Raw genomic sequence first — 25,755 nt, 5'->3', positions numbered from 1 at the left:
TCACAAGTATTTTAAAGGGCCAGTAAACAAGCTCCAACTGTTTCTTACATCCCGCAAATAAGCTCACAAACTTGTACAGTACACCGCGTCAATCAAATTTTCCGAATATTACAGCACTGCTTGCCACGCAGACTCTAAAAAACATTCATGTGCCTGTTCCCTTCGCCTGACCAGTCCTCCTTGTACGTGTAAAGTGTATGTAGTCCCGTATAGTCTGGTGCTCTTATATGCCATAATACATCCTCACAATTGGAGTATGTACATCATTACCCACCCTCACTTCATTCAGAGCTACCTACAAGGTGAAAGCGGTCGCATGGTGATCAGTAGCACTGCTGTTGCAGCAGCCAGTAGACCATGTCGAGCTGTGGTACATGCACATGTGGCACATGCACATGCACATGTGACAATGCACCACTGTGCTCGAACGAGAACCACTTTCGCACTCACTGTTTGCAGTATGTGCTGTCACATGTGTATATGGCTTCATAGTAGCTCTCGACCGGAAAAATTCTGATTACAAATATTTTTCGGTGTTTTCCACATTACCGTGATTAGACAATCTGACCGGTGAGCTTTCGACTGCACTAAAGAAAATAGGTGCTATCAAAATTGGTCTTCAGTCCCTTTAACTTTATAGTATATGACAAACAAATGAACAAGACTAGCCTATCATGTTTACGCTTAAACTCGTAAAAGAATTTTCATGATACTACACTCAGTATTGTTGCTAAGCATGTTATGAAAATAACTTTTAGACATCTGTGCCATTGATCACATTAACGAATCATTACAAAACAACTGCATTGCATTGCAATGTCAAAACTACAACACATCATTTCTGAAAAGTAAAGCTTACCGTTTTGGTTGCATTCATTGACATTGGTAAAACGCCTGCCTGCAAAGCACATTCCAGATATAAGCACAGACCATACCTCACGAACCTATCCTAAGTAGATGCTGCACTTGCTTCAAACCACAAATATTGCGGGAAACTTGGAAGGCCTGGTGATAGCCAAAGTTTCTTAAAAGGCAACTGGATTGCATATTCTTTCTTTTTTTGCCAGCAAGAGACATTGCAAGCATTTATCACAGGACTTCATCATTTATTGAAAAATTCGCATGGAAGAGCATTGCCTTACCTGCATTTTAATGTAACCTAAACTAGCACTAAAAATTGCAAGCTCTGCACAATTCATTTGAGAGGAGATAGAGAGCAAAAAAAATAACTTTGTAAGACAAGGACTTCTCATTACTGGGTAGTTAGATTTTAAAATTATAGAACTATTTTACTCTATGAATGGTATGGTATAAATTAGTAAAACAAGCATGTAAGAGGGCAAACACATGAGTACGTGGAATATATGATCGAAGGTCATTAGTCAATGTGTGCTCACAATGAATTCTATGATCGTTTGCCTAATGTAGAAAAATAATGCAAGCCACATTACTCCGTTTCAAAATAATGTTTTTTCACTAACACTTTGCACAGGCTCAGTCCCACTTTTTTCTGGCCGCACATAAAAGTGAAAAAGCTTTCCACACCAAGAGATGTTGCAACACTATGTGTAATAACAGCAGCACAAACACCCTTTCTCCCATAAACCAACCTGCCATATATGTCAAGATGTAAGGCTGGACTCTTAGCGAGAGATCCTGATTAAACTCCGCTCATCTGGATAGAATAAGATGAGTGCATGAAATCTATTACAATCACACGGTTCCCCTGCTTCTACTTCGATGTACACAGCTTAGAAGCAATAACTTAGAGTTACTTTCTAAGAAACAAGCCAATAATGTAACCATGCAAGATTTGTAAGTGCCGCATCTTTTGTTTGGGAATATGAGTCGCCCCCTGGCCGAGGAGCGCGGAGAGAGTGACAGTAGCAGAAAAAGAAGTGCACAAAGGCACAACTCACCATCCACAAATACCAGAAGCAGAACAACAAAGCATGGGGAAGACTTCATCTTTACTGTAGAAGTGCGGGTTGAAATAACTCGGACCGACGTCAAAGGCTCATTTCAAGTGCTTGCTTTGCATGTCCTAGGCTTTGCAGAGGAGCCTTCACCGAAAAGACGGCAGAAAACGCTCCTGGTCGTTTTCCGTCCCAGAGGAGAGTACTAAGCAGTCTAAAAGATGGGAGGATGTAGGGGTTTGTGCCAAACACTTCAAACTTGAGTCCTCAGCAAACTCTGACCCAAATGACGCGTAAGCCAGAGAAGCTCAAGAAAGCGCAATCAGACTTCCAAATCAGCAGCGTCTGGTCTTGCAAGCGATAACGTACTTGGGCACAGGCAGAAGGAAGGAGAGATAGTGGGGCCCCTTCAAAAACATGCTCGGCAGATATTTTGGTGGCGGAGATAGCCGGCAGCCGCTCTTGGGGGCCTCAAGTGCGTGATACCAACAGGCTCCAAGGGAAGACAAGCATCAGTTGGCATTGCACGGCATAAGAGAGAAAAGAAACATCAATGCAATTCAGGACAGTACTACACAATGTTTTGCAACAATGCCATGATTCAAGGACAGATCAAGGCAACTGCAACGAATGTCAACCAGTTCTGCCTTATGTTCTTCTAGGTGGAATGCCTGAAAATGGAAATTGCCCTATGCCACACGCTTCCACAGAGGTCAAAATAGAAACTCCATTTCAGTAATCGTGTTCAATGCCCACAAGCCACAGCCCACAGGTTATTCCAGCTCTATACAATACAGCTGAATGTGTGTTTAGTAGCATTTGTTTACTACCATTATTAAAATTTAGTCTTCAACATTCAACTTCCTGCTTGCTAAATATCTGACCATGCACACAGCGATAGAACCCCATTCGTAGTGCATGAAACTGTACCTTGAAGACTGCACCACCAATCTAAAAAATCCATCTTCCCTTCAAGATAATTCATCGGCCAATTTCAACGACCACAAGTGATCACACTGTGTTTTGATACAAATAACATATTTATTCAGCAATCTGCAAGGCAGTCTGCTAACAAGTTGCAGGAATGGAACATATTTGGAAAGTGCACAAATGGCCCACATGGAAAATGCACAAATGACCTGCAGACCCTTTGTCTATCAGGACCAATAAATGTGGCTGACCGAAAGAACTCCTAGAAAGAAATTGTAAATGGATGTGTGGCTTAGCACAATGTTCACACCGGTTACAATGTTGCAGACCCAGATCTGGTGCGTAAGTTCGTTTAAAAGATTGAAAGTCAGTCCAGTACCACTGCTGTTCCAGGACACTGTATGCACTCTGGCGTTGTGAGGACATAACTGCAGCCACTAGAGAATCTCCTCACAATGAAGCACCCTTCTTACTTGTCCGGATGACAAATGAACACACAATCGCAGTTGTAGACGCTCCTAAAAACTTGCTATTCACACAGTGAAACATACTATCTGGTGATCCAGCACACTTTGACCCTGATGACCCATTCCTTCGAAATTTGCAAGTTTGGATGGGATTTTTCAGTATGTGGTACCACCAGCCCTGTATGAACATGCAATGCTATCGGTTGCAAATGATTAGCCTTTAAAGATGGAACTGCGATGAAACGTTGGGCCTTGTAAAAGTTAGATAAGACGTATATACATAGAAGGGCTTGTGTAAAATTATGTGTAGTGCCGAAGTCACAAACTAACAAATGTGCCCATTTGTGAGGATTAGAAAAAAATTACTCAATAATGTCGCCACGGCCACTCACTGAGAATGATGTAGTACCCGTAACATTATATACAGAGAAGGGCTTGTGTAAAATTATGTGTAGTGCCAAAGTCACACACAAACAAATGTGCCCATTTGTGAGAATTAGAAAAAAATTACTCAATAATGTCCCCACGGCCACTCACTGGGTGTGATGTAGTACCCGTAACATTAGCAACCAGACATGGTCTAAAATATTTGTTGTATTAAAGACGCCCTACCACAACTTTCTAGGTTATCATAGGACAACTTTGTTGCTCATAAACATCCTGCTGCAAAAAGATTTCAATACCTTTCATTACAAAGCAAGAAAACCACGCTTTTTCTTTTTGCCATCATGAACCCAGTGGAAACTACACAGAAGGAATGAAAAGAAAGTGATGCATGGCTCGAATATTACGTCGTTGCCTTTTATCATATTCACTTATTTTATTGCTCAATACTTTTGCTCACTAACTCTGCTTGAGATGGTGATGCTCCTTGAATCACTGGAACAGTTTGTTGGCAGTGAAGCCTCTGTTGGAGAGGCCCGATCTGAGTCTGAGTGTTGACTAATATCGGTGTCACACTGGAACATTTAATTGCAATCAGGCCCGATCAGGATCAAGACAATCGCGATACGCGCATTGCGATCTGGCTCACAGATTTCAATTTCACTGATGTCTGCGCTTTATGGCCGAGCTTATTGAAAGTGCAATAAGCTATCAAATCGAGCATAGCTCAATACACACATAAAAGAAGCCAGCTTTCCATAAAAGACAAATTTTAAACTGTTTCAATTGAAACAATGTCTGAAATTTTGAATATTTTCAAATTTGTATGAAACCCATTTAGTAGCAGGAGAAGCCATAATCTTCAGCCCTTAATTCAACTGTTGCAACATTAGAACAAATGTAGCACCTCGAAGAAAACTAGTGTTGGCAGCTTTTCGACTATGTTAGGGCGTATGAAGAGCGCAGTAACGACTGCAGGCAGGAGTGGCTGGAGGACTTGAGGCACCTGAAGTGAACCTCTGGCGTGTACAACCACATTGCCACTTCACTGCAACTGGAAGGATGGGTGCCATAAGGAAAAAAAAAAGTGAAGATTAGGAATCTCATACCTCGCTACCGGTAAGTGCAAATAAAAGTCTAATGATAGATTTTTTTAATCTACTTCTATAGAGGCTCGCAAAGCTTATATGTTTGTGTGTTGTTTGCACAAATAACATTACTGATAATAGCCTCTATAGAGGTATTGTACGCTAATTTTTTCGCAGTGACATGTAAATGTTGAGTACTATTTCGAGTGTTAGAGCACATGCAGCACTTATGCCTCCATCAATCTAATAATCTAATCTAACTCTATAGTGATGTGATGTTATTAGAAGAGCCGCAATAGTGCGCAAAAGCACAAGTGCCTGCATGGCCAAGTGTCGACGATGCCTGACATACCGAGCAGATTGTGCAGCAAGTGTAAAACCTTTCACAAAGCAGGTGCTAAATACAATGTAAATACAAGCTAAATACAAGCAATACAATGCTAAATACAATGTAAAAACAAAACAAGAGAGTTTCATCACCAACTAAAATGGTGTTAGCGTGTATTCTACAAGATTTTCGGCACACGAACGCAACCTGGTACACTTTACGTTACCCCAACTCGTACCGAATTAGCTTCGACTGTGTAGCAACAACCATAAAGTTGATTACAATCAGGAAAATCAACCCAGTTAACCCCATCACGATTTAAAGTGCCCGTGTGACACCAGTATGAGTGAGTCGACTGATGAGCGAGTTTGCCGACCTATGGTGTGCATGATGTGGACTCGACAAAACCACCAAGTATGCTGGCATCTAAAAGATAACTCATGATCTGATGTAATGTCAATGTGCCCATTAAAGCAGAGATGTCAGTTTTATCAGAGCAAAGTGTACATTACCGTGTGATGATCTACTTGTCAGAAGCAGCTGTCATAAACTTATTCATGTAACGCCCGAGTATACGAGTATAGCTTGCAGTCATAAGAGTTAATATGTGATGTGTATTGCATTGATATAAGAGTGAAGAGCCACACTACAAGCACAACTGGCTTTGTCCTAACACAACGCTTCCACAGGATCTTTTTCCAGAGCAGTTAGGATCACTGGTGTGGCTCTGTGGTAGAACGCCTCACTGCCATGCAGAAGGCCTGGCTTGAGCAGTGATTTTCATTCACTGCTTCCGTTGGGATATTTCCCCCACAGACAATGCCACTGATACCGGCACCACCTTTTCTGTGGCACATGCTCCTTCATGGTGTGGCATTACCAAAGAGTGGGGTGATACAAACTGTGTGCCGCACGCAACTGGCGGACCATGATGCATGCACAACAGAAGTGTCCCGACCTGCGAATTCCGTTTGTCACGTCTTCCTATTGGTATGTACCATGTCAAGATGACCACAAGGGTGTCGCTACAGACGCAGCTAGATAGACCGAAATTACCAAAGTGCCTCTGGTTCGCTAAAAATGCCCTGAATTTAAAATGTCCACAGTGATAAGTAGATAAACAAAGCTGTATCCAACTACTTCAAGTTTTCTACTAAAACCAGGAATTTAGAGAACTGTGAAAAAATGGTTATAAAACATGTGAGGCACTCATCAGTGATGCTAGTGCCTTAAAGGCATGGTGCCATCAAATTTTGTGGCTATAACAGGCCTCTTGTGGCAAGGACACTAAATGCGAATTGTTAGACACAGCAAACATTTAGAATATATATTTTAATTCAATTCCAAAGTGCACCTAAATGCACAATCTCCCACTCGAGCCCATCGCTAGCACATCCAGCACCACCGTAGCTGTATAGAAAGGGCAGCGAAAGTTGTATTACTCTGTTTCGTGAGTTCCGTGCAGCACAGCCAAGGCTACGTGATCCTCGAGGGCAGATTCTTGCGAAGCGAGATGAAGTGCCCATATTCAGCACCCATTGCAAGTCCTTATAACATTTACAAATGGTCTCACCAGAAGATTTTTTACTTTCAGGCTTCTCTGGATTTCGGAAGTGCGATCTGCTCAATCATTTTGCCCCATTCTTGATATAGGCGTTGTACTCTGGAGTTTTGCGGACACGCAGCGCCACTTGTCGACGCAGTTTTAAGTAGTGCAATGCCCGACTCCCTTGCACAGTTTGCTGCGCAACCAGGTGCAACTACAGCGTATGAACCAACAATTGAGCTAAAAATTATGTGTACTTGAGCATTGAACACTTGGAAAAAGATCTGCCAATTTCTCTCCACTAGTCGGACGCGTCACCTAACCGCCATAGAGTGCTTGCTGGTTCACTCGCCAGAACAATGACAAAAACAGGAGCAGACACAACAGCTCCGCGCTCTCCAAAAAATACCCCAGTCAACACTACTGTTGCATTGCGAATTGCCACAGGCGTTTATGGACTTCAGTTTTGATGATTTCCGCAACTTTCGCGAAGCAGAATGGCTAGAGCGCTGGATACGAGCCGTCGCGAACATGCTGGATAAGCAAATTATTCATGTTCTCCACAGCCGGTCCCAAGAGAAAGTGTGATAATGTAGGTGATATTATAATGCGTCTGATCGTTACCACGGAGAACCGTGGTAACGTTGATTATGAAGCTTAACAGGGCTGCAGATCACGGTGCGTGCCCTGTCAGAATAGACAGGTGACACCCGCGGTAAACATCACACATGCCGTGACCACTGATAATCTGAAGTGGTTGCCACCACACAGCATTACGCACGTAGGGCTTTGAAGGGTACGTCACACAGGTAAATCGCAAAATGATCGCGCCCACACACAGTCAGGTTTTTCGTGCCGTTGATCTCTGCAATTGCAGGAGCTATCTTGGAGGCCTCCATTGTGCCTTTCATTGTTCACTAAGAAAATGGCCGTGCACGCATGTATCTTCATTTGCTAAATATAGAAACGGAAGATAACCGTCAACACAACATTCTAGCAACAGTTCAACGCACAGGAAGCGAGAGATAGATAGAGAATGCAACTGCAAAGACAAAAATTTTCAAGGCCATTTGGGCCCGATAAGGTTAGCTTTGTACCACTGATCATCAAATAGATTGCTCGTGCATGGCCGCTGGATAAAAGAGTCCGCTTTTTCATCTAGCGGCCGTGGTACTTCATCGCTTAGGCCCCACGTGTAAGCCCCACTTTAACAAATTAGGGCGTTAAAGGGACACTAAAGTCAACTATTAAGTCAAAGTCGATTGTTGAAATGGCAGTTCAGAAACTTCGTAATGTTACTTTTGTGCCAAGGAAGGGTATATTTTAAAATAAAATCATGATTCGAGTGCTCCGCACTGACCAGAAAGTCTCATGTCACTATTGACATGCACAACGTTGCCCGGCTTTACTGCGCTAGTAGCAGCAGACTGAAAGCAGCGGGAGCCACAGCAGCAATAACAGCCATTGATCAATTTCTCGCCATTGGCTTCGAGATTGCAGACGCTTTTGTTTCAACTGCACTCCTCTAGATGGCACCACCAGTCCCGTGTAACCATGCGAAAATTTAATTTTTCAACTATTCGCGCTATTCCCCAGAGTAACGTCAAGCGATTATTTTTTTCTATGAATCAAACAGAAACGAACAAACAGCATTTTACCGCGTCTCTTAATGAACGGAGTGTTCTTTACATAGTGCAGTTAGATCGATTACTAGTGATTCATTGTAGGCAGTACGTCTGATGTCATCCGGATCATTCTGAAAATGTCCCACTACGGCGCTTGTGTTCTCATGCATTTACCTTAATTTCTCGATAAGTAGGGCACTGTTGTTCATAATATTGATACATAACAGCCGCTAAACGCGGCTGCATGAAAGAGGAGGACGAAGCGAGTTTTTGATTGATGCTGGACTGGCGCCATCTTGCTCGTCGAGTTCTGTGTGTTGTAAATTGATTATTAAAGAAGTTACTCGCAACATTATTGGTGAAGATGGACGACCCCCGTACCTCGATGGAGACATGCAGCGGTTGCAACATCGGCGACCCTTCGACTGCAGGTACTTCCTCTACGCTGCCCTCATCAGTCCAAGCTACCACCAACGTCACACTCCCGCACCTTCTGGATCCCGGCACTTTCTCCGGTGATGGTACGATCGATCTTGACCCTTTGCTGAACCAGTACGAGCGCGTCAGTGCTACTCACCGCTGGGATCCCACGCACATGCTCGCCATTGTGCTTTTCTACCTGGACAGCACTCACCGAACATGGTTTGAAAGTCACAAAGCCGACATAACGAGCTGGGATCTATTCAAAAAAAAGATCCGCGACCTGTTTGGCAATTTATCTCGCCGTCAGCTCCCAGCGAAGAAGGCTCTTGCCACACGGGCCTAGTCTTCTACCGAATCATATGTCTCCTACATTCTCGACGTCTTGGCCCTTTGTTCCAAGGCCGACCAGTGTATGTCGGAAGATGAAAAGGTTAACCATGCCTTGAAAGGCATTGCCGACGATGCTTTCAACCTGCTGGTTTTTAACAACGTCTCGCGCATCGACACCATCCTTGAATGTCGATGTCTCGAACAAGCTAAAGCCCGCCGCGTAGCCCAAAGCATCATGCACCTTCCGAACACAGCGGCTACTTCTTCGTGTGACGACGCCTTCCACCAGGCCCCTCGATGTGACAACCTCACATGCATAATTCGTCGAGAGGTCGAGGCAGCACAACCGGTAACCAGGCCATTCCCGACGCCTGGATTTTCCATGACCATGATCTTTTTGATACAAGCCTTCATTCGTCAAGAGCTATCGAACGTTGGCCTACATACTGTTTCTGCCGTATACTATGCTGAGCCTTCTTATCGTCCCCCTTCTGCTCCTCGCATCCAACGCAATCTCTCTGAATGGGGTACCCTTGAGGATAGGCCCATATGCTTTAACTGTCAACACATTGGTCATACTGCTCGTCACGGCCGCAACCACTGGGCTCTACTGTCACATTATGCCCCTCAATCTCACGCCACTTCTGTCCGCCAGTCGTTCCCATCACTTTCTCCATCAATGCCGACCACATTTTCCACTCCTGCAGCACCACTGAGCAGACCTCGCTACGACCGGTCACCGTCCCCTGCTCGTTGTCAGTCCTGGTCGCCCACGCCACCCCGTGCTGCCTCCCCGACCTATACGCGGCACCTCCGCCCAAAAAACTAAGCCGTGCCGCTTCTGGAGGTAGAGCTGCGTTGACGACCTTGGTAAGAAATCCTCGCTTAACGTTAACGACGAACCGGAACCTTTTGGAAGTTACTGTCGACAATTTTCGTGTTAACGCATTAATAGATACTGGGACACATGTGTCCATTATGAGTGCTAACCTTCGCCGCCGACTTAAAAAAGTTGTCACGCCCGCCCTCAACCAAGCTGTACGAGTCGCCAATGGAGGAACTGCTGCAATTCTTGGCATGTGCTCTGCGCGAGTTTCTATTGGGGAGAGAAGCACTGTCGTTCTTTTCGTTGTTATCGAACATTGCACTCAAGAACTCATTCTTGGTATGAATTTTCTAGCCACGCACTCTGCCCTCATAGGCTGTTCAGCTGGCTCTCTGCATCTCGGATTACCTTTCTTTTCCGACCCAACCAGCCTCTGCTGCATTAATATTACGCGCCTCCCGCCTAACTCTGTCACACATGTCGACTCATCCTCCACCCCGCCAGTACCCGACGGTGATTACATGGTGGCCCCGATTCCTGCCGTGATGCTTTCGCATGCTGTTGCTATGCCGCATATGATTCTGACGATTAGGAGAAACCGCACATTCCTTCCACTGGTCAACTTCTCACTAACCACGCAAGTTCTACCACAGGGTATCTCCCTGGCCAAAATTACCGCTCTCCAAGACGACCATAATGAGCCCTTCAGAGTTGACGATATCTGCAGCTCAGTCAGTGGTTCCACTCCATCACGTTCTAGGGGCGTCGACATTGAGCGAATGATGTCATCGGATTTCACGGCTGAGCAAGCTGCAGCACTTTGCCACGTTCTTGTGGGCCATCATTGCATTTTCAACTTTGCCAGCAACTCTTAAAGCTAAACGACCATTGTCCCCCATCGCATCAATACTGGCCATGCGACTCTCATTCACCGATGCCTCATCCGTGTTTCTGCGTCGGAGCATGCAATGATACAACAGGAAGTCAGGAAAATGCTTGCGAAAAACATTACCGAGCCTTCATGCAGCCCCTGGCCTTCTCCAGTCGTCCTTGTTAAAAAGAAGGATGGAACATGGCGCTTCTGTGTTGATTACCGTCACCTCAACAAAATTACAAAAAAAAAAGACGTTTATTCTTTGCCTCGCATCGACGACGCCGTTGACTGCCTGTACGGTGCTACTTATTTTTCAATTATACTGGCAGATAGCCGTTGACAAGATGGACCGCTAGAAGACCGCATTCATCACTCATGATAGTCTTCTTCGGTTTAAGGTGATGCCCTTTGGTATCTGCAATGCGCCAGCCACATTTGAAAGAATGATGGACTCATTGCTCCAAGGGTTAAAATGGCCCACCTGTATGTGTTACCTTGACGATGTCATTGTCTTTTCGCCCACATTCGACTCGCATCTCGATCGTTTGTCAGCCATTCTGGACGTTTTCCGTCGAGCCGAACACCAGCTTAACGCCTCCAAGTGCCACTTCGCTCGTCGACAAATTTCCGTGCTCGGTCACCTTGTTGACGCCCAAGGGGTGTGTCCAGACCCAGAGAAAGTTCGCACGGTCACAAACTTTCCCGTTCGGAGGACCACAAAGGATGTCCGAAGTTTTGTAGGGTTGTGCTCCTATTTCAGACACTTTGTTAAGGACTTTGCGATCATTGCACGCTCCCTCACAGACCTCTTGAAGAAAGACGCCTCGTTTATATGGGGCCATGACCAAGCATCATCATTTTCCCAACTTATGACCCTGCTTACAACGCCGCCACTCTTGGCTCACTTTGATCCATCAGCCCCAACCGAAGTTCACATGGACGCCAGTGGACATGGCATAGGAGCTGTGCTATTGCAGCACCAACGGGGACACGACCATGTTATAGCCTACGCAAGTCAACTGCTATCTGCAGCCGAGCGCAACTATTCCATCACAGAGCGCGAGTGCCTCGCGCTTGTATGGGCAGTCGCCAAGTTTTATCTATACCTGCACGGGCGCTCGTTCCGTGTTGTCACGGATCATCACGCGCTCTGCTGGCTAGCCTCCCTGAAGTACCCCACAAGACGTCTCGCTCGTTGGGCCCTACACCTTTAAGAATATATGTTCTCTGTAATGCATAAAACAGGGCGATTACATCCGGATGCGGATTGTTTATCCCGCTACCCTGTGAACGAAGCAACTGATACTGACGCTATCGCAGAGGTTTTTTTCTGTGTCACAGCTGCTGAACATTGGCGAAGAGCAACGTCGGGATGCTTCTTTACGAGCCATCATTGACAAACTGGAGTCAACCCGTCGCGACCCGTCCCTACGAATGTATTTGATGAAAGACGGGATCCTATACCGCCGTAACCTTGATTCCTTCGAATCGGAGCTACTTCCCGTCATCCCAGCGCACCTCCTGCGTTCCACTGACTTGAACCAACTTCAAGACGCTTCCATGACGGGCCATTTGGGCATTTCTCGCACATACGATCGGGTACAAAGTCGGTTTTTTTGGCCTGGACTTGCCCGCTCTGTTCGACACTATGTCCCCGCTTGTGAGCCCTGCCGGCGTCACAAAACGCCGTCTGCCCTCCCAGCCAGCTACTTTTAGCCGATCGAGGTTCCTGCTGAACCTTTCTTTCGAGTTGGTCTCGACCTGTTGGGCCCTTTTCCACTCTCCACAGCCGGAAATAAATGAATTGCTGTTGCCACGGACTACGCGAAGCGGTACGCAATCACATGAGCACTCGCGACCAGCTGCGCTACCGACGTTGTGGACTTTCTGCTGTATGACATAATATTAGTGCACGGTGCTCACCGCCAACTTCTCACCAACCGTGGCCGCATGTTCTTATCAGCTGTTGTTCACGAAATCCTGAGGTCTTGCCATACCAAGCACAAATTTACTACTTCGTACCATCCCCAGTCAAATGGCCTCACGGAGCGCCTCAACAGGACCCTAACTGATATGCTTGCCAAATACGTTGTGCCAGACCACCAGGATTAGGACATTCATTTGCCGCATGTGACGTTCGCCTACAATTCATCCCGTCACAACACTGCCAGCTATTTGCCCTTCCATCTCCTATATGGCTGGGACCCAACTCTACCCTTAGACGCTTTGCTACCTACGGCCACTGAATATGCCAGGGAAGCCATCGCCCGCACCGACCATGCGCGCCAAGTCGCTCATAACCGTCTACAGGCCTCACAGGCGGACCAACGACAGCTCTACGATTCTCACCATAGGGACGTGCACTATTCTCCGGGTTCTCTCGTGCTACTCTAGCCACCCACTCGGCCTGTGGGAGTCTGAGAACCTGTTGTTGCCCTACAATGGACCATTCTGTATCGTTCGCCAAGTGACAGGCGTCACGTACGAGATTGTCCCAACCAATCTAACAAAGTCATCATCAGCTCCGAGCAACACCATTCACGTGGCTCGGCTAAAGCCCTATTACCCCTCCTTCGACATCATCTGCGTAGATTTAGCAACAGGACGGTGCTTCTACCGCCAGGGGTTATGATACATAACAGCCGCTAAACGCGGCTGCATGAAAGAGGAGGACGAAGTGAGTTTTTTGATTGATGCTGGACTGGCGTAATCTTGCTCGTCGAGTTCTGTGCGTTGTAAATAAATTATTAAAGAAGTTACTCGTAACAGTATTGTTGTTTTAGACGTTGTCATACATTGAGCTTTCACTCTGGCGTAAATTGTTGTTTGACTTTAGTGTCCCTTTAAAGAAAGCACGCTGGAGTGCTTGCCTCTAACTCGATGTCATGCTGTGCTCGCTTTTAAATTGCAGCACACCGAAATAACTGAAACATCTTTTACATTGTACCCGCAGTTTGCTTTGATGAGCTTCCTACTTTTCTGAAGCGAGGTTCGATTGACGCAAGAAGCTTGCCAGGTCCTTGATTTTCAAGAAATCGCACCTCAAGACCAACAAAACAGGAGGGCCCATGCACGTTCGCTTGCAGATGGCTCTCTTTGCACTACCCATTTATGGCTGGTGCGTCGATGGGGGCGCTGGTGGCGGCGTTTTTTGCAGTGCCACCTGGCCAGAGTCTGATGTCTATAAGAGAATTTTTGTGGCTCTATAATAATGAAGAGAGTTCTCACTTGTTTGTGTCATGACATGCAAATGACAGAAGAAATAATGCAACTGTGCCTTGTATGCATCAAGTTTTCATCTCTAAATCTACAAGCTATTGGTATGACACTGCCTAAAACTTTATATGTAGTCAGTACAGTCACAGCCTCCACATCACCGTGGAGCAACCAGTATTGTCCAAGAAACATGGCTGCACTGCCGGAAGCAGTTGTCACCATCCTCGAATCTATCGAGTGGCCGCCATGTGCTCTGTAGCTAGTAAGCTCCGAACTGACCCTTCCATTCGTATTATATTTATGCCCTTAAGCTTTGACAACACAATATTTGGATCAATTCAGCGCCGATTTTGAGAGCCAAACTGAAATAATTGATGTTGTAGGCTTAATGTGTAATGATTGGCACTCTCCAATTCTAAGAAGGAATGGATTACGCCTTTGTCAGTTTTCTTCTACTTAATGATAGCCGGTGCCACTAGTCCTAACGTCAGCTTGACGACACGTTATTTGGTTTTACGTTACACTTTTTTGAATACGGGGACACGAAGGCGCTTTATTGACTGCTTGAACCATGCCTGGCAGCTAGGCGGACGACATCACCATTTGTAGCATGATAAACCCAGAGCATGAAGCTAGTAGCTCGAAGTGTCCAGCAGTGGACGCAGATAACGTGAAGAGCCGAAAGCAGACTTTGTGGGTCCCCAATTCCCAAAATATTGTATACCGGTGGCAAGGGCCATGATCAAGAAAATATGCTGGATTACTTCGACCTCGGTGCGTTGCACAGAGTCATGCACAATTTCTGCTAAATGAAGGAACTTACAACTGTGTGCAAGCTCACCGTTAAGAGCACTCGCCACTTGAAGACGCCTAGCAGGCGACAAGGTTCAGAAGGATACATTTAGAGGTGCTCATCGTCTTGTCTGGTCGAGAAGAACTGCATGGAACTCATGAAACAGAGTGTAGTCACGTCAGAACAGACCTGTAGTGAGCATGGGCGTGCACAGGGTTACCCTTCTGGGGGCGGGGGGCAAAGTTTCATCGCAGTGCACCCCCTCCGTATTATTTCAATGTGTGGGGCTGACTTTGCAGCCAGCATCCCCCTTCTTAGGTGACTAAGGGAGCGGCTCCCTTCCCTCTCCCTTGTGCACGCCTATGGTAGAGAGGTGAGTGACTTACAGAACTCCGCCACATAAATACTGGCAAGGCCTCGCAGCTGCTGCAGCTAGCTATGACAACTGTCCGTGTGTTTGTTTCACAGATGCTTGTAGGGCATGTGTGTGTGAAAGCAGACAATACCCAGCACGACGTACGTCACAGGCTTTAGTGGTGCCAAGACGAAGCCACATACACTGCTATGTCACTGACCAACTTTGGCGCCAAAAAGCTGAAACCGAAAACTCTCCACATATATGACGCAATAATGAATTATTTAGCCAGAATAAATGAATCTCTGTGCATGTACCATGCTTCTCGAAGCTATAAAAAAAGCTTGCAAGGAATGCGCAAGCCACAAGTATGGCGGCACCACTTGCCAACAGGCCATGATGCTGCTTACTTTTTTCACTATGATGCCGTTTCTTCAATCAACACAAAATAAAACTAAGATGCGAATATTATTAGTCACACAACAGCAGAACAAGACAGCCTCTATAGCTAACACATAGAATAATAAATATGCCACGCTGCTACGTTACACGACAAGCCTTCTTGCAGATGCACCACATTGGAGCATTTTTATCACAAAACACAGTGCGATAGCAAATGCGTGCTATCTTAGAGCTGCCATTTAGTGACAAAGGCTAATTACAGGGACACCAAAAGCAAACATTGGTTAAGAATGGAAAGTTTTGCTCACACACATGCTGCACCATTGAATGATTGATGCAACATAATTGATGCAGTGCTCGTTCTGTGTACTCTTTTGTACATATCATTCAAAAGTTCAATTAAAGTTCGCCTGTTCAGGCGTTGGATGCGATAAAACACGGTCACTGACCAAGTTGATGTGACGGTTCGAAACAGCGTATGGGTTCCTTACTAAGCTAAACTGGAAGTCCACATATGTTTCACGTTTTCATGTCTAATACCCCTGTCACACGGCCACCACCAAACTCCGTTGAACACCGTCAACGTAAATCTCCCTTAGGGGGTTCGACGGAGAAGGAGTTGTGGCAGTGTCGCACAATTATGACAAGGTTGTAACAGTTGCCGGGGGGGGGGGGCTCAGCTGGCGATGTTTAATTTTCGGAAAAGTATTCTAATTTCATCCCTATTGATTTTTTTAATCATCATTACACGGTTTTTACAAAAAAGCACTATTAAGTAGGTATGCAACTAACAAACCATTAAAAATAATTTAAAATGAAAACGCATTTGCTAAATGTAGCGATGCTGCTAGTGATGCTGGCCACATTGTGCTTTTAGTTGCTTTGTTGCCTGTGTACATGCCCGGTACGAAAGTTCTTATGCTTCTATGCCTCCTGAGCGCACATTTTGTGTTCTTCAGCCATGAGTGACACAGCGGACAACGTGAGGAAGTGGTACGATATTGCGCGGGTAATGATGTTGGTCGGCTGGCGCCAGCCGGCCCGACTTGCGAGGCACGGTGTTGAGAGTAAGTGAACTCTGGCGGGCGTAAATATATGTAAACAAACACGCGTTGTGAATGAGTACTACAGCGAAAGAACGTTTAATATTGCCAAAATGTATTATTCTTTCACTACGACCACTTACTGCTCGAAATTTTTCTCTGACCTCTAGACTGCTGGGGACGAGAGTACCTTGTTTTGATGCGAAGGGAGATCGTTGAACGTCCTTTGCGAAATGCTCCGTTTACCTTCGTTTGCGTAAAAGTGGCCGTGTGACACGGACCGCATCTTCGTTATCGTAAGGACGAGGGAGTTAAACGGTCTTCGCGGGTGCCCGTGTGACAGGGGTATTAGAGCTGCATCAATCATGCAAACATCTGTTCAAGCTACAGTCTTGAAAAGCTATGCTAATCACAAGTGCTACAGACATTACAGCAACTAAAGGACATAAATGAAACACTATCAGGACATTTTAGCACTAGCCAAGTGACGTACCTAGTGCATGACGTAATCCTACCACCAGCACACCACCACTTGTAGTATGAAGGTAGTCCGCCTTCTTCATTTTAAATGCGACTGCATTTCTTAGTCGAACTATGTCTGGCAGCCGCTCGCCGGCATTTTTTTGCTCTCACTCCCTGTCCCATTGCAACAGCTGCGGGCGCACGCACATATCCTCGCCCCTAGCAGCCGGAGCATGTGGTGTGAGTGTAGGACAGGGTAGGTGCAGTACTTCACCGCTCCTCTCGCCATTCGCTATCTCTCCTCCTTGCGCCCCACTCTCTCGTCCTCTCGCGCCTCCCTCTCAATTGTTCGCTGGCTGGGTACCTCTTAAGAACATCTGGAAATGTGTGCTCAAGACGCCACTGTGAAACACCAGCGCAGAGCCGAGAATGCTGGCGCCCCCTCTCCCGTCTGCTCGCTCCTCGCTATCGACCATTCGCTGGCTAGGCCCCTCTCAAGGCAATGGCAGAGTCAGTGAAGGCGAATGTCTGATGGCAATGATGCCCTCCCTATGCACAAGAAATGCATTCACATTTCCTCACCGGAGGTGGGGGCAGTTTTCATGTACTGCCCTCCAATTTGCAAGGGGATGGAGAAATCGGTACTACAGTAAAGGTCCCGGCACATCCCTGTGATTTTTCTATGAGTGAAAGCCCCTAATAATTCAAACGCATCAGTATTCTTAATGGTTTCGAATTGGGAACCCACTTATTTTATTGCTCCTCACAGAAGTCGGCCAAGAGTGATCGCAACATGTTTCAAGACCAAACCAAACCAAGTTTACTAGAGATGCAGAACAACTAAACAGCAGCGTTTCTCAGCTGATGAGAATTAGAATGCTATGCTGAAGCTCTTGGGCAAATAGCAAACAATGCTCACGGAGTCGCCACAGAAGAAGTTCAAGCAAATGCAATTTACCGATTCCTTCTAATCTTGATTGGGTTATCTCTGCCATGTAAATAAACGTGTTTTGGAGTATACAGAGCATCATACATTTCGCCATCAAGGCTCACTGCTTATATGAGTGCCGCGTCCGCGCTTGTTTCTAGCATATCACTGACTGATCAATTAATTTCTGTTTGCTATTAGAGCTCCATGAACTTAATATATGAAACAACCTGCTGCAAACATGCAGCGCCGAATTTGAAATAACAAGTCCATCTTTTATGTTCTTCCTGTGCAGTATGGTGCGGTCTGTCCATCCTAGCACATGCATGCTAATTTGAACAATTTCATAGTCTTGTCTGAGTCTAGATTAATGTACTTTAATTCGATATTCAGAATAAAGCCCTCAAAAGAAGGCCACATATGCCATGGTATTATGCACTGCAAGACTGAACAAAATACTAGCTATGCACTTCTTGTTGATTCCTGGAGAAGCAACCATTTAGACATTGCGCTATGTGTTCAAAAACCATATCCCTGCAAAGATTTGCTATGAGTGACAGCTACCATTCTCAAAGGCTTCAGAGGCTTCTGAGTAATGATAGCACCACATTTGACAGTGGTAGCTAACAAGATTGTAAACTTCAAGTTGAGCATAAAACAAATGCTGCATGGTTTCTGAATATTAATCATTTTTGTGAGGATTTACGTGGCCCAGAAGTGGATTTTAAAAGCCCACTAAAACTTTGCTTTTAGTGTCCCTTTAAGCACTGCTAAGTAGGCTGCAGAACTGAGTTAATACACGATTTGTAATACTTATTTGAAATGTGATATGCAGACCCTGACGGTGACTTGCGCAGGCACACCCTTCTGAAGGTTTTCGCAGAAATGTGTTGAACTGATGCAGAACACACTACAGTTGAGACCACAGGCAGTGTGGCAAGTCTTATAGTTCACTCGAGCGATGGACGAAGACGTCACAATGAACCTTGCATGCCTGCAAAGGTAATCAATTAAGCCTGCAACTGGCTGACATGTTTTCACTTGACATGTGCTAAATCGATAAGACCTTTGGGTCAAAGTGAGTCAGGAATGCAAACGAAAACATCTCAAGCTTCAAGACAAGTCTGTACGGTTGGTCTAACTATAAAATGGGACAGAGTTGTCCTGTTGCAAGTTACTGCGCACTGCTTGCGAAGGACAAAATGGCAGTGACTATGCCCACAAGCTTGAACATAACAAACCCTGGGGCATCTGGTAGCGTGCATATCTCTGCAAAGTGCAGGAGAACTAGTCCAGGATGGCAAAATGTTAATCTTTGGCTTTGAGCAACCTCTGCGCAGGGCAGCAGCAAAGTGCGTCTTGCCGCACTATACTCAGTGCTACACTTAGAGCAACAAGCTCGCGTAAGGCTGCTTTTCAAAATAGCGATACAGTTTTGACGAGAACAGCAGGCTTCGAAAGTTCGTCATGTGCATGTCAGGAACATAGTGCTCCCGCGTGTTCCTGACACGGAAGAGTGGAGTGCACTTTCCGTACACATTGACCACAGCCGACCGCTTGGGCACTAGGACATTGTCCTCAACCGGATGGTTGGGGCTTCTTAGTGTGGCAACCACATCTTTAGCGTACCCAGTGGCAACGAGGAACACCCTGTGCTTTTCCGAAAGCCGATGGTACTTGACCTTACGCTGCGTCACGAAACGTATTTGCAGTGAGCTCGCCACGATGTCGTCTGAGAATTCGTCGCAAAAATAGTGCGTGTGAAAAAGTACCAAGGGAGGAGTCGTGTCGTTGCCACGCGAGCTCAGAAACTTCAGCTCGCGCGCCAGCTGGTGGAGGTCCTTGGCTGCCGCCAGCGCAAGGAACTGATTGGTGTGCAGGAACAAGGCGTGACGGGCCCGCTTCTTGCTTCGGATCAGGCAGTCGGCGATGCGCGCCGACTCGGAAACGTTCGAGAAGCGGCGCGGCAAGTTCCACGGAAGCAGCTCGGCGCTGGCCAAAGTGCGCCCGGGCGCTGCCGCCAGTAGCCCCTTGACGTCGGCCAGCGAGTCAGAGTCATAGAAGACGAAGTCGTCGACCCCTACGTGGCTGTGGTAGACGACGAACTCGACGAGCGTCAGCGGAGTCATCGTCGACACAAGAGGGGGTACGCAGACGCTGAAGTTTCGTGTCGCGTTCGTCGGGGAAGTTGACTCCACGGGCACGAGCTGCGACTTGTCCACTTGGCCGGAGGCCGTCGTCCACGAGAAGGAGACCGCAACGGGCTTGATCGAGACGTCGCGTATGGCACACTCCAGGAGGACCGCCGACGTCGAGTCGCCTTCGCTGGAGGCGGCTGCGCTCAGCGTGGTGACCACGAAGCTGTCCGATCGGACGTGGAGCACGCCGTCAAACCACAGTAGGCAGCCGAGGTCGGCTGGGAGGTCTCGTTCGATGACGGCGACGATTCTCGACACGTTCGCACCGTCCTCCGCGACGTCCCAGTACGCTGAATAGACGAAGAGTGACCAACTCTGCGATGCGAAGACCTCTCGCCACACGGGGAACACGACGGGCATCAGGGCGCCGCCGGAGTCGAGCTGGGAGCGTCGCAGTAGCTCGATCTGCCGGTCGCACTTGACAGCCGCTTCCTTGGTCTCGAACACGTCCATCACCTCGAGGATAACCTTCATGTTGGCGTATCGCCGCTCGCAAATCAGCAACGCGAGCACGGAGAGAATGCATATGACGATGAGGGCAAGCTGCGTATACTTTTTCATTGTGGCGCTACTTCAATTGAAACAGCAAAACACTTGTTACAAAATGGTGTTCAACTTCTACGGGCTCTTTCAGCAAGTCTACCACTTAGGGCCCATGTAGTTCGTCCCCAACGTGAGGCGCCATGCGTTCCGACAAAATCACACGATCCACTGGGCCTTGCGTATCCGACAACTTACTCTTTAGCACGCGCTGGGAAAACTCGCGAAACTACCTCTAACGAGCAATCGCACTTTATCTGTGGTCCAGTTCAAAGGATACTCCTGATAAACTCCAGCAGACCGCAAACTAAACAGTACAAAGCGTCAGGAGTTTTCAAACTCGCTTGTATCAAAAAACCACGACTCAAAGAACACCTACGACTTTGCTTGTACCAACGCCTCTTTTATTAAGATGCCTGACAAATGGCTCGTGTACCAGTATAGAGTTTCCCAATATACACTATGTGTGCCAGCACAGGCCCCGGAAACTCTCAAGTTCAAGTGATCCTCTGTAGGGGGCAAAACAAATACAACCACGGCGAAGTGTGGCAGCTTGGGCTAGTTGGTATGGCATGACGATAGTTATAGCGCGAGAACAAAACGACACAGAGACAAGAAGGACACGGAAGAAACTGTGTCGTCGTCAGAGACAAGAAGGACACGGAAGAAACTGTGTCGTCGTTTTGTTCTCGCGCTATAACTATCGTCAACCACGGCGCATTCCTGCTTCAAACACCTAGAGTAGATCTACTAAACTCTCTCGCCACTCGGGCTATTGCTAGGTGGATGGATGATTGAATGTGGCTGTACCCTTCAGATAGATGAATGGGTGGATGTATGTGGCTGTACCCAACGTTTTTAGAACAATTGTTCTGAAAACGTTGGCTGTACCCTTTAGATCGAGCGGCGGCTAACGCCACCTAGCCATATTACTTAGTGAACTAACTACTAGATTTATTTTTTTCCCTTTAAATAGTGAAGTTGACGACTAGTACTTTGCAGTGAAGAGTTTAATTTTCACTCGTGCCTTGACTTTAGCTACCAATCAGATAACCTTCTTTTAGTTAATTCTACCCGCTTAAAGTTTATTTTGCCCTCCCTGTCCCTAAACCTCAGTGCTTTGAAAAACTCTGTGCCATCATCCTGAACTATAGGGTGAAGGTCTTTACAGAACATTATTAAGTGTTCGGCAGTTTCCTCTTCCTTTCCACATGCACTGCATACCGTGTCTACCCCTTCGTATTTGGCCCGATATTTCTCGGTTCGCAATACTCCAGTCGTGGCCTCAAACAGTAGAGAACTACCCCGAGTATTATCAAAGATCCTGTCCTTGGCGACTCCCTGCTTAAAATTTCGATAGATATCTAGTGCGGACTTTTTAATGATTCTAATTCTCCACATGTCGGTCTCCTTTTCGTTCACCTTCTTTTTAACCAACAATTTTTTTTGTTTGGCTCCTTGCTGTTTTTTTAAGTATTTACCCGTCATTTTTATAGTTCGCTTCCTCCATTTTATATCGACATTCTTCATGTACAAGTAGCTGAAAACGTTCCTAGCCCAACGCTCCTCCCCCATTTCTCTCAATCACTTCTCAAATTTTATCTTGCTGCTATAGCTTCCTTTCCCTCAAAAAAGCTGCCGCCTACGCCGCACACACACGTGTTCAATTTCGCTAGTAACCTTTCACTAGGTATCTTCGTGTTCGGCTTCGGCAAGGTAGCGGCCCCACAAGAGCATGAGTTCTCTATTGAAAAATTGTGTCAGTTCTTTTTTATTACAAACCAGATGTACCCATAAATAAATAACTCTGAAGCGCTCGTGGCGCTTGTCAATAATATCGCGCAGCTGAAGGGAGTTTAAAAGCGTATAGTCATTTGTGGTGGGCCTAGCTGCGATGACCGTTTGCAAAGTGGCAACACTGTGCTATCCCCTCCGCGTCGAAGAAGAGCGTTCGGCAACCCTTCGAAGAAAAGAAGCGCAGGTCGCCGTCTATCCTACACAAGAAGCACGAGCCCAGGCGGCGGACGGAGCGCGCAGACGACGACACGATGGACGTGTTTCTGATGGTGCGACGTAAAAAGACCACCATCTTTCTGGACGCCAAGGAGACAACCTCGGTGCGCGAGCTGAAGAAGATGATCGCCGGAATCACCAAGGTCGCGCCCGACAACCAGGTGCTGTACAAAGACGACCAGTGCATGGACGACAACAAAGTGCTCACCGAGTACGGCCTCAACAGCAGCACAGCCAAGGCCCAGGCGCCGGCCACCGTGGGGCTTGCCTTCCGGGATCCCGACACGGGAAAGTTCGAACCGCTCGAAGTGACGCCGCTATCGAGCCCACCCGAGCTGCCGGACGTCATGAAACCGCCCGAGTCGCAGACCCACGAACAAACGGTGGCCTGAGGCGTTCGTTGCCGCAACACTTACTTCAGCGCCTGCTTCTCGGACCCCCCCTACCACGACGCATTTCTTTTTCTTTTCTCCCTGTCTTCCCTCTACGACCACGGTTGAAGCTTTTCCTCATTCCCTGGACCACCCTTCCGCATCAGTGCCTCTTTGGGGACTGCGCTTTTGCCTTTGGTTCAACTCCCGTTCTGTGTGTGTGTGCTTTCACGGCGCCGGACTGTCATCGATTCGGAACAGGAAAATGGTGGGTCACCACTAACGAACTGCCGTGACGTGCGAGATAAAAAAGTGCTTTTTTCATTATTTTTTTGTTTTCTTCCCGCATTCGAAGAAGCAATTAGCCTGATGTCAAACCTCAGCTGTCACGTGAGTGCTGTTGCTAGACCCCTCAACCCGCGTTGTCTCTGTTCGGCACGCGCTGGAAGAGGACGGGGGAAAAGTTAGTTTTGTTTTTTTTTTCGGTTTTTTATTCCACCCCTTACATTTTGACCTAACGGTGACGCTGCATTTCTTTCTACCCTCCATGTCAGTTTTTCATTTTCTCGGGCTGATCGGAGAACTTGTGTTGAGTACCCGCGTCGGAAAAACACATTTCGTTTCATCAGTTGAGTGCGCCGATGACTGCACAGTTCGCCGACAGCCCTTCACATCGTTTAGTGCCACTTTTTGGTATCTGAGCCCTGCGCGATAGTTGCCCTGTTTTTGTTTTCACAGTCAGTGAAGCTGTTCGGTGTGTCACTAGTGCAGAAACAACTCCCGCACCTTCACCCGGACTTGCGTGAAATCTAAATATAAACTATTCTTGGCACCGTTCGTGCTTGGCGAGACGAGGGCAACTTGTACACTCTTCACTTCTCGAACATCCGTGTTCACCTAGAATTTGAAATAATGACACATCATTTCTGTTGTTTTCACTTGGCAGCGTATTAGCAAACTTGCTCCTTTCACCACTTTCTGGTTGGTTGCGTGGAATAGAGACCCCACTGCGTAAGCCTCGACCGAGAGTCCCTTGAAAGTTTTATTGTGAAACTTAAAATGCTGCATCCCTGCCCAGATTGGGCCCTGTCCATGATTCAAGCACATAGCGACAGCACCGCAGGTATTCTCTCTGTGCCCTTACTGACGATTCGTAACTATGTTTAGCTTTTCACGTGAGCATTTAAATGCACTGAGCTGCACAGACTAGGGGCAATCGCTTCGTGCATAACAGTGCCGTGCGTGCAGTCATTGTGATGGCCTTGAAATGCACTGGTGCAGAGTGGTTGTCGAATGGTTGTTTGTACACACAGCAACTATGCTGCTCATCACATTTAATTTATTTTAATGGAGAAAAAGATTGCCTAGAAGCTCTTTGTAAAACCAAAACAGTTGTGTGTGTGGAACGAATGTGAATACACTGTTGGAGGCAATTTTCTTTGTTTTTAAAAGGAATTTGTTGCCTACAACGTGAGATATTGCTTTTGTTATATAGAAAAAAAATAGTCAAGTGTTTAATAGTGGCGAGGCGCATGCTTTGTTCTGAATGTTGAAAATAATTGTACTTAAAGATTCACTGTGTAGAAGATTCATTTGGCACATTAAAGCAGTTTGTTTTAAGATTGTGCATACATACATTGTGTAGCTCATTGTAATAGTGTTTGTCCAATTTTCTAATCATTGAGGGCATTGTGCTATCACAAGCTGTGCTTCTGATAGCTATTGAAAAAAAGAAAAATCTGTGCCAGTAAGAGCACCTCTTTGGAACGACAGGCATTTTGCAACAGGCTATAAGGCCCCATTAGTAGAATAGCGTGACATGCATAACAAAAGCCAATGTGATGTTAATGAAGATACATGAAAGTTAGCGTATGAGCCTCAGTCAAACTGGTCATGGATGGCTGGCATTGACATCACTGAGACTGCAATGTTAGAGCAGTGATGCAAAATTTTGCTGTGTGACATTAGTGTGATCATTATACGCCATACTGATTCTGCATTCGTGCACGGAGGCCCATAAATGTTTAAAGCAATGTCGTTATCACACTGGCAGAGCAGCAAAGGGGCTAATGTACAAACATCTGGTAAAGCCCACACTTGGCGAATGAAAGACTTGTCACCAAGAACGGTTTGCTGAAGATATGCCAAGGCTCACAACTGAAACGCACAGCTCCCTACTCACAAACGACGAGCAACCAATCCGTGAAAAGTGTGAAGAACCGTTAGAAGTTATGCACATTCTAATCGCATGTCGCCATTCTCGAGCAGGTAGCGTGAAATACCGATTTGAAGTTGGTTCTTGTCTTTTTGTTCCTTGCTTGTGTTATCTTACCTTTATACACCTGCTCCCAAACTCTCTAAAACTTCAGTTCTCGTAAAGTGTCCCCATACTGCTTTGTAGAGGCAAAAATATTTTGGCCAGCTGTACAAACATTACACGCTTATCTGCCTTATTAAGCCTCTTGGAGATGATTCTCTTGTACCATTGCTGTACTTTTTGAAAGAATGTGACTTTTCAAGTGAGCTTTAGCAGCTGTATCATTTCACTGTTCATTACTTAAAGCGGCACTAACACAAAATTTTGCAGTTGAGATAGCCTCTGGGGTCGATTCCCAAGAACATTCATATATCATCTGCAAAATATCAACCGCAAATATAGCTGGGAAGGTATTTTCAAAGAGTTTTGAAATTTGCGTG

At 46.4% G+C, this 25,755-nt stretch overlaps 4 protein-coding genes across 11 annotated transcripts in view; 2 read left to right on the top strand and 2 right to left on the bottom strand.

The window, feature by feature from the left end:
* The window catches only part of LOC119181451 (uncharacterized), a 607,968-nt gene extending 603,287 nt beyond the window's left edge, over positions 1-4,681 (bottom strand). For all 4 annotated transcript variants that reach the window (XR_012888604.1, XR_012888603.1, XR_012888605.1 and 1 more), the window contains exons 1-2: positions 1,920-4,681; positions 860-898 (exon numbers count right to left, since the gene is read on the bottom strand). Coding sequence is in view for 1 of the 4 variants with exons in the window: in XM_037432704.2 (XP_037288601.2) it covers positions 860-898; positions 1,920-1,968 (88 nt within the window). In the remaining 3 variants the exon portion in view is untranslated. The remainder of the gene's footprint in view (positions 1-859; positions 899-1,919) is intronic.
* LOC142784408 (uncharacterized) overlaps positions 1-25,755 on the top strand; it is a 76,038-nt gene that overhangs the window by 377 nt on the left and 49,906 nt on the right. For 2 of the 5 annotated variants that reach the window (XR_012888606.1, XR_012888608.1), the window contains exon 2: positions 4,676-4,816. Coding sequence is in view for 2 of the 5 variants with exons in the window: in XM_075882786.1 (XP_075738901.1) it covers positions 5,933-6,103 (171 nt within the window). In the remaining 3 variants the exon portion in view is untranslated. Of the gene's footprint in view, positions 1-4,675; positions 4,817-5,929; positions 6,104-25,755 lie in introns of those variants that run through there. The other 3 variants (XR_012888607.1, XM_075882786.1, XM_075882787.1) reach the window with 3 other exon arrangements.
* On the bottom strand, positions 15,260-21,243 carry LOC119180564 (uncharacterized). Its single transcript, XM_037431665.2, has one exon. It carries the CDS (start codon positions 20,693-20,695, stop codon positions 19,322-19,324), a length of 1,374 nt encoding a protein of 457 aa, XP_037287562.2. The 5' UTR covers positions 20,696-21,243; the 3' UTR covers positions 15,260-19,321.
* EloB (transcription elongation factor elongin B) lies at positions 21,574-24,678 on the top strand. The gene has a single exon (XM_037432478.2). It carries the CDS (start codon positions 22,723-22,725, stop codon positions 23,077-23,079), a length of 357 nt encoding a protein of 118 aa, XP_037288375.1. The 5' UTR covers positions 21,574-22,722; the 3' UTR covers positions 23,080-24,678.

The sequence above is a fragment of the Rhipicephalus microplus genome, unplaced genomic scaffold (assembly GCF_043290135.1).
Source record: "Rhipicephalus microplus isolate Deutch F79 unplaced genomic scaffold, USDA_Rmic scaffold_14, whole genome shotgun sequence".
Taxonomy (NCBI): Eukaryota; Metazoa; Arthropoda; class Arachnida; order Ixodida; family Ixodidae; genus Rhipicephalus; species Rhipicephalus microplus.
This window is presented reverse-complemented; position numbering and strand designations above follow the sequence as displayed.